This window comes from Ovis aries, chromosome 7 (genome assembly GCF_016772045.2).
Source record: "Ovis aries strain OAR_USU_Benz2616 breed Rambouillet chromosome 7, ARS-UI_Ramb_v3.0, whole genome shotgun sequence".
Lineage (NCBI taxonomy): Eukaryota > Metazoa > Chordata > Mammalia > Artiodactyla > Bovidae > Ovis > Ovis aries.
In genome coordinates this window covers 8,806,639-8,815,524 of record NC_056060.1, presented here as the reverse complement: position 1 = coordinate 8,815,524, position 8,886 = coordinate 8,806,639, and the positions used below count along the sequence as shown (strand labels likewise).

Sequence of the window (8,886 nt, the reverse complement as noted above, 5' to 3'; positions counted from 1 at the left end):
TGCTTGTGCTGCGGACTGTCAGGCCTGCGCCAGCAGCAGGCCACTGTTGCCCAGCGCGCAGGCCAGGGCTACTCCCGGGTCACCAAGGGGTTATGCCCTATTCTGTCCCCTGCCCTACCTCTGCCCCCGGGAAGATCCTAGCTCAGAGACACAGAGCTGCGCCTTGGGAGCGACCTGGGCGGAACCAGAAGGAAAGGTGTGCCTGGAGAAACTCTCAGGGAAAAACTACCGTAGGTCGGGCCCAGAAGCCCAGAGCGAGGCCGAGGCGGCCGCCGCTGCTTTAGCAGCTGCTCGGGGCTAGCGCATCCCGGGCTGCCGCCGCCGCCTCCTCGGGCGGGCGCGGGCGGGCGGGCGGGCGGAGTGGGGGACTCTCCGGGCGCTGACATTTGCAGGCTGCCCTCCTGATTGGTCCCCTCGCCGAGCTGCTCACGGGTTCATTCAACTGTTAAGCACCTCCCCGTCTCTCTAAAGGACATTATAATGCAAGAAGCCCCCTTTTTAACCACAAACCGAATTTTCTTTCATTTAGGTGATCTATATATATCTATATCGTATAGCTTATAGCTTATATCTATTTTAAATAACTTAAAGCCGCTAAAATTTGGGGGGGAACAGCTTTCGCCCTGGAGCGGTGCGCGATGCTGTCTCACGCCGACCTCCTGGACGCCAGGCTAGGTGAGTGCGCGCCTCTCGCCCGGGCAGCCAGGAGAAGCCCGGGCAGGAAATTGTCAATTTGTTCCTTATTTTACCTTAATGTGCCCTAAATGGACTAATTTCTTTAAAAGTAATTGTGCTGCATTAAAGTTTAATTTAATTTAACATCGTCTTTAAAAAAAATCTATGGAATATGTAGATCCAAAGGAGTTGGATGATGTTGTTACTTTTTGTTTTTCTTATTTTTTCACTTCCTCCCTCCCCCTTATTATGTTTCGTTTTTTTTTTTTTTTTTTTTTTGAAGGGGGCGATCTACCCCGTGATAATTTGTTTGGAGGCTTGTGGTTTTTTTTTTTTCCCTCTCTTTTCCCCTCCTGTTTGCCTTAATTTCAGATTTCTTTCTTCTCTTTTACCCGCTCTGTCTCTCTCCCCATACCTCTTTCTGCTCCTCGTTTAAGTATGGTTGAATTTGCAAAACTCAGTCTTGAAGGAGAAGCCACTGCAATAGAAGCAATTTACTTAGTGTACTCACTGAGAAAGGAGAAAAGCCAGATTCATCCTCGCAGGCATCCGGCCTGCAAAGGGAGTCGGCATTGCCAATCAATGGCTGAGAGGAATGTACCTTTTATATCTCCGGAAAGAAAAGTTGAATTCTCTAAAGTTTGATTCACTGTTATGTCTAGAGACTTTACTTGAGTTTTCTTAAAGATGTCTGGGTTACCGGGCTCTGGGTTTCCGGTTTGGGAATCTTTGGTGATGGATGTGACTCCATTTTCCAAACACTTTCTCTGATTTGAGGGGGAGGCGGAGCTGATTTGGTTTGATTTCGGGGGGGTGGAAAGCTTGGAAACTTATTCATTTTCCGAAAGGGAGAGGGAATCGGCTGAGGGTCGGAGGTAGAGTTCTCAGGCTGCCTAAGCGCAGGTGGGGCAGCAAGGGAGAAAACTGTTTAATTTTCTTTCTTTCTTTTCTTCCCACCTCCCCTCACCCCCTGCTCGGTTCTAGGATAAGCTCTGGAGTTCCTAGAACGCCGAGCGGGTACGGTTCATGAAAGGGTCTCCGAGGCATGTTTCATTGCCGGGACTAGGAATGTTTCATTGTGGGAGAGACGAAAGCATGTGTTGTTTACTAAGGGACCCCGCTGCGGAGAGAAGGGAAAAGGCCGGGAGACGGTCTTGCAACCTGGCAGTCCAGATCCTGGGGCCCCAGGCTGAGCACCCCGGGAGACTGCTCCGTAGGGCGACCGTGGGCGCAGAGGGGGCCGAGCACGGGGCTGGACAAGGACCACGCGGGGCGTACAGTCCCTCCTGGAATGGCCAGGGCAGTAGTGACCGCCATCCCCTTGCCTCCTCAGGTATGAAAGATGCCGCCGAGCTTCTGGGCCACCGGGAGGCGGTGAAGTGTAGGCTGGGCGTAGGGGGCTCTGACCCCGGGGGCCATCCGGGGGACCTAGCGCCCAACTCCGACCCAGTGGAGGGAGCCACTCTGCTGCCCGGGGAGGACATCACCACAGTGGGCTCTACGCCGGCCTCACTGGCGGTGAGCGCAAAGGACCCGGACAAGCAGCCGGGGCCCCAGGGCGGCCCGAACCCCAGCCAAGCCGGTCAGCAGCAGGGCCAACAGAAGCAAAAGCGCCATCGGACGCGCTTCACCCCTGCTCAGCTCAACGAACTGGAGAGGAGCTTCGCCAAGACTCACTACCCCGACATCTTCATGCGCGAGGAGCTGGCACTTCGTATCGGGCTGACCGAGTCCCGAGTGCAGGTACGCTGGGCTTGGGCGCCAGGGAAGACAAGGAGGGGGTGGGAGGAATTAGGCAAAGGAAGCAGGGTCTTTCCTTCCCTTACAGGGATCCTGGGCTAAGCTTTCCTGGGTGAAGTTAGCTCCTCTGCCCGCGAACTGGCCCCATCGATGGGCAGACAGTGCCCCCATCTCCTGCCAGTATAACCGCATTTCCACAGAAACTCCTCCAAATCGAAGCTGGCGTCATTCGATTGTTAGGTCTCTTCCTTCCTCCTGAGAAGGAAATCTCCGGGTCTCCCACCTTCCGTGTCTCCTAGGCGGCTAACCCCCGCCGGCAATTCCACTCCAGCTCCCGTTATAGACAAGTATTTCATTACCCCCTAATGAGTTTGGGTCGTGTCTGGATAAATGGGAGAATGCATCATACAATACAGAAAACACGACAAAGGAGAAAATAAGGCGAAGTAGGCGCCTTTCAGAAAAGATCCACACCTGGGTTTTCCTGTATATCACACTCCTGCCGCGCTCAGGCAGAATACCCTCTAGCTTCGATGCTTATAAAGGCTTCGAATCTGGTGGCCTACCAATGCGCTGGGGGCAGCTGGAGCTATCCCCCACAGCCTATGAGTCCTGGTTTCCCCTAAAGTAACTTGGGCAGTGTGTGTGGGGTGGTGGCGGTGGGGGGTGATAAGGGCTTTCTGGCATAGCTACCCGATTTGAAGAAAGGACATTTAGGTCAGAAAAGATTGACTAGTAGTAAGCAAAATCATTACTGATCCCTTGTTCTGGTCCAACCACCCTCCAAGTTGTAAATTATATATAACTTACAAACCACACCTGTAACTTTTCTGAAAATTGGGGTATAAAAGTATAAGTCCAATGAATCTCAGGTTTTTTCCACTTTTTAGAAGAATGAAAACATTATATCAAATGTTTTATGGATAGGTGCTGGAGGTGAAAATTCCAAGAGGGGCGGTTAGACTTGAGCTATCCAGGGTGCTGAAAACCTTTCCAGCCTGTCCTCGACAGGCTCTTTTCTATTCCTTATCCTGTGTCAATCTCAGCTCTAGCTGGTATCAAAAATTTTAAAGATCTCCGTTTTACAAATTTTAAACATCAAAGTCTAAAGGTCTCAGTTACTTTACATTTGATCTAAAAGTCAAAAGTGTTCAAAATCACAGTGTTGAATTTTTGTTTTCATTTACCATTTTAAAGACTGTCTAACCTTCTGTTTTAAACAGAAAATAAATGTCATTGGGGACTTAAGGTGGTCAAGTTAATAAAGGGTATAACACACTATATTAACAGTTTTACTCAGTGTAAATCTGGTGGTTTCTTTAGTGAACTCTGGAAGCCCTGAACCATGGGCCATTGAAATTAAGCATCAGAGCCACATTAATTGCATTGTACAGATGTACATTATTAATGCTCTTAAGCTTTTTTAAAAACCTTACTCCTCTTTTAAATCTGAAATTGAGTTCATACCTTAACAGAAATATACAATTTTAATATTTTCATTACTGTTAATGATAATACTGGCTTGTTAAAATCTTGTCAGTTCAAAATTCATAAATTTTTTTCACTCAAGAGAAATACTATATAATAATTTTTAAGGACTAAAATGCTGTTGCTTAACCTAGGCTTACTAGTAATTAGTTTGAATTAAAATAGAACTTAGAATCACAAATAAAATATAACTGGACAACTGACTTTATGAAAAAAGAAAACGAGGTCTATTAAACTTTATTAGGTCTTCCAAAGGTTAATGGCAGTGATTCTTTTAATATAAAAAGTTATAAATGAAATAAAGCACAAACTATGTAATAGAAACAGTTATTTTTAAGAAGTACACAAAAGAATAATCAAGAAGGATAAAGACAGAGTACTTTAATTCTTCTAGCATAATGTTCAACCAAAGATAATAGCTTGATGCTGCTGATAGGAAAAATTTAATAGAATGGTAATTTCAATATTTTTAAAAATAATGTTCCATAGTTTAAAAAGTAATCAGATCAATATAACCTTCTTAATTAACATTTCAAAATGATTAACATTATGTAATGTAATTCAAAAATAATTTATGTAAAATGTATTTACTTTGCAATTCACTGTATCTTTGCTCCTTGACCAAATTCAAATTAAGTAGTAATTGGTTTATGTTCTTATATGATGAGTACTTCATAGTTTTCTTTATAGTTAACAGATTACCACAAATTCTTTTCAGTATGTGGGCCACTGCACTGATTAAAAATGATCTAAACATTTAATTTATTGCAATTGTATGTTTTTAAAGATACTTTTTGATTCTAGACTAAATGACCCAATATACTTATTTTTATCTATATCTGCCATATATCATCCTTTTAAGTATTTATTAAAGCACCTCTACTCACACGGAGGCCAATTCCATGTCTGATATCACTCCTCTTTTCTGGCTAGTGTAATAAAACCATTCCTTTTATAGCATGCCATTATTAGAAACCAATTTCAGAATTATTTATAACCTGGAATGGCTTATTAAGCAGCAATGCGAGAATCATGCAAATTACGCGATCAAATGCAATATAATAAGCATAATCATTAGTCTCTAGCACGGATTAATTAACTTTCAATATTTTATTTACATAAAAACCAAATCAGTGAAATAACTTCTGCACAGTCAGGCTTGCCTTTCAATATTTTATACGAACAAAAATAATGTGCTGTAATTCCATTGACCGTGTCCCCCAGAATGGCCCTGTCACCTGCCACATCTTAATAGGGGGACAAGCCGAGAGTATTTTCTAGTTTTCTAATGGAATGAGAAATTGCATTTTCTTCCTCTCCCAGCACTATTAAAGTGTAATGAATTCGGCCCAGAGTTCACGGCTGGCTGATCGAAATGAACCTGAGATCTAGGCTTTAATACAGCTCCCCAGATTTCCTCCCAAATCTTCACATTAATCATTTGCTGGATTCCAATGAGATCTTCATAAAGCGTTTGCTTTGAGGGGGGGAGAAAGTAATATTCTCTCTTTCTCCCCTCTTTCTCTATTTCTGAGCCATTTATAGGTGGGGAATTAAATGGGCTATATATTTTAAAATACATTTACAGTATGTCTATATTACTGTAACAGCAGATATCATGAAAGTGGATTTTTAAATTCCAACCTCCATTAGATTCTCACTGTTGTATTAAGCATCTTCTGAGAAGAGCTGCATTTCAAACTGAGTACAAAGTTGGCTGTGGCTGCGGTTAATATATTTCCTGGAGTTGTCATCTGTGCATTCTCAAAATCTCCCTTAGGTTTTACCTGCATTTTAATCCGTCATGCTCTAGTTTTCAAGTGGAAACATTCACATTTTAAAAACATATGCATCATAGCTTGGAACGGAGGTGCTCAGACCCCATGCAGATTTTTTCCCCCCAATCCCAGTAAGCCATGAAACATAAAAAATTTTGTAGCCATCATTTGACTACTAACCCTCAAACATAATTGAGCACAATTTTTCGATTATTTCTACAATATTTAGTTCTTCAACAGCTGTTCTTTTCCGCTTGTGCCTGAGATTCAGAAATCTTTCTGGCAGGCATATTTTCTACTGAGATTCTTCTGGGCAATTCCTCCCCTCTTTCTTCTGTTTCTTTCCCCACTCTCCACACCATGCCCACCGCAAACAGTCAGACATTTCAGAAGTCACTGACATTTGCAGGGTGCTGGGAACCGGTCTTTAATCTATAGATACCTTTCAAAATATGTCTGGGTGCCGAATGTGAGGTATGGGGACCATTTTGGTCACAGACACCATCCTGTCTAGGGCTCCACCTGGTCCAGCCTTGGATGGATAATGCAAAGTGACCTGTGGCAGTCGGTCTCCTCGAGGTGCTTTCCTGGGCTCCTGTGGGTTACTCTCCACTAACAGCTCAATCCTCGGCCTGCTGCCGCACTGATCCCAGTCTCTATCTAGGGCCCTGCTGCCTCATTTAATCCACTGTGCCACCAGCTCAAGGGGCTTTAACAGGGAAAGGACCCTGCATCTTTACCCAATCTGGACACTCCAGTAGGCAAAAACATGGAAAATGAGGTAGAAACCAGAAAGAGATAAAGTGGTGGGTGATGATGCATGGCAGAAAAGCCAGGGCCAGCCCAAAGGCTGAAAATTCTAGATTGCAGGGCTGTTCATGTTGGTAATGGAGAGTGTAGCTCCACTTGCTTGGGTGTGTAAACTGGTTTACTGGGAAAGGGGGTCAGGTACTCCCATACTTGTGATACTTTAGTTTGCAGAATAAACACTAAAGCGTTGGGATTAACGCATGACCTTACAGTGGTCAAGTTGCATTGACCAAATTAAATTATGAGAAAATTCAATCAGTACCTAAGCTGTGTCCCACATCATTTATATTTATGCATAGTAAACCTCCAGCTGACTATGTGTTGAACTGTAAGCCTGCCAAATGGACAGTCTGGCTTAAAAAAATATCAAATTTAAACATGGGGTGAGGGGAAGTTTTCTTGGTCAGGCAGTTTACTTGATGTATTATGGGAAGAACCTTTCCTTCCCCTGCGGTAGTGAATTTGACATTGACAGGCAAATTTGTCTTATAAAGTCTGAACTTCCAGGGTCCACTGTTAAGAAAAAACTAATAGGAAGATTATTTTCATTTGGAGTATATTTTATCAAACACATCTTTAAAAAGACATCTGGGTCTGTCTGAGCAAAATTAAATTTGATTCATAGATAGTGTGAGCTTTAAACTTGACTTCCTTTGGTTTGTAGTAGTCAGAAAATTTGCTTTTATAGATGAAATTTATAGATGAAATGAGGTGGGGTGAGGGTGGGGTTGAGGGAACTGGAGGCCTTGTTATTTGGGATCCTCAGTAAATTCTTGGAAATAATAGATTTGAAAGCCCTGAGGCTTAGGGCTCTAGCAGCAGGTTCCAGCACACCTGCACAACCCAGATAAAGGTACCCTTAGAGGGGCTTGAGCAGGAGGCACGGACTTGTGGCAGTAGTACCAGTCGCTACGAATCAGAAGTCATTGTCGTGACCCAAACTACACCATAGCTCAGTGGCGCTTGCTTTCCCACATGGATCACTATGTTAAGCTCTCCGCTCCGTCATCCCTGGCGTTAGGGGTTTTCTTTTGTCTTTCGATTTTGAAACCGGCTTTGTCATCCACAGCTCTTCATCAATTTCCAAATTTCCAGCATTTCTGAAAATTCTATACCCCATCATTGTTAATGGCACGCTATTAGGCCACACGGGTATACATGTTTATCTTCATTTGTACACCTGTGGGTCCAGGTTTGACAACATGCCTGCCTGCAGACCAGTGCGTCTCAGCGGCTCGCAGAATGTGCCGGCGCGCAGGGGCGTGGTGAATACTGCGTGTGGTGTCTGTCTGCACCATGTGTAAGTGCTCCCGGCACGGTCACTCAGGACTCCTGGAGTTGGCGCCCGGTGGAGACCCGGGGCGCCGGTTGCCTAGGGCTGGTGGAGAACCAGGGTCCCCGGCTGCGTGTGGGGGCGCGCCGGGCCGATGGCACGCGTTCGGCCCGGGGCCGAGGGGGTGGACCCGCTGCGGGTTTCTCGGGCTCGGGCCGCCGACGCTCCTGGCCGGCCCGCGGGCTAACAGCGCCCTGTGTGTCTCCCCACCCCCGTCCACTCCAGGTCTGGTTCCAGAACCGGCGCGCTAAGTGGAAGAAGCGCAAGAAGACCACCAACGTGTTCCGCGCGCCGGGCACGCTGCTGCCCACGCCAGGCCTGCCCCAGTTCCCGTCGGCTGCCGCCGCCGCCGCCGCCGCCATGGGCGACAGCCTGTGCTCTTTCCATGCCAACGACACCCGCTGGGCGGCGGCCGCCATGCCGGGCGTGTCGCAGCTGCCGCTGCCGCCGGCGCTGGGCAGGCAGCAAGCCATGGCGCAGTCGCTGTCCCAGTGCAGCCTGGCGGCCGGGCCGCCGCCCAACTCCATGGGCCTGTCCAACAGCTTGGCGGGCTCCAACGGCGCGGGGCTGCAGTCGCACCTCTACCAGCCCGCCTTCCCCGGCATGGTGCCCGCCTCCCTCCCCGGCCCCAGCAACGTCTCCGGCTCGCCCCAGCTCTGCAGCTCCCCGGACAGCAGCGACGTGTGGCGGGGCACGAGCATCGCCTCCCTCCGCCGCAAGGCGCTAGAGCACACAGTCTCCATGAGCTTCACTTAATGCCGCCGCGCCCGGCCCGCTCCGCCCCCGGCACCGCCCCCCGGTCCGCCCCGAGGCCCCGGCGGCGCGCGCCCGGGCCCCCCGCTCCCTGCCCCGGCCCTCGCCCGGGCGCCCTGCCCCGCTCTCCCGCCGCGGCCCCGGCCCCGGCGCCCTGCTCCCTCCCCGCCCGGCCTCCACCACGTCTCGCCCGGCCCTTCCTTCCCTCCGTCCTCCTCTCTCCCGGGCTCACCCCAAGCCTCGGCCCGCGAGGCCTCCCTCCCGCCTGATTCCGCTCCCCGCGCCCTCCCCGCCGCGCCCCACCCGCCT

At 48.1% G+C, this 8,886-nt stretch overlaps 1 protein-coding gene across 1 annotated transcript; it reads left to right on the top strand.

Annotated features, from left to right (window-relative positions):
* The first annotated feature begins 474 nt into the window (after positions 1-474).
* Positions 475-8,618, top strand: OTP (orthopedia homeobox). The gene is made up of 3 exons (XM_015096753.4): positions 475-675; positions 2,009-2,418; positions 8,050-8,618. Exons 1-3 carry the CDS (start codon positions 639-641, stop codon positions 8,578-8,580), a joined length of 978 nt encoding a protein of 325 aa, XP_014952239.2. The 5' UTR covers positions 475-638; the 3' UTR covers positions 8,581-8,618.
* Positions 8,619-8,886: the final 268 nt, after the last annotated feature.

Coding starts and splice junctions, on each gene's coding strand:
- OTP (XM_015096753.4), top strand. CDS start 639: ATGCTGTCTCACGCCGACCTCCTGGACGCCAGGCTAG. Junction 676..2,008: donor CCTCCTGGACGCCAGGCTAG/GTGAGTGCGCGC, acceptor TTGCCTCCTCAG/GTATGAAAGATGCCGCCGAG. Junction 2,419..8,049: donor TGACCGAGTCCCGAGTGCAG/GTACGCTGGGCT, acceptor CGTCCACTCCAG/GTCTGGTTCCAGAACCGGCG.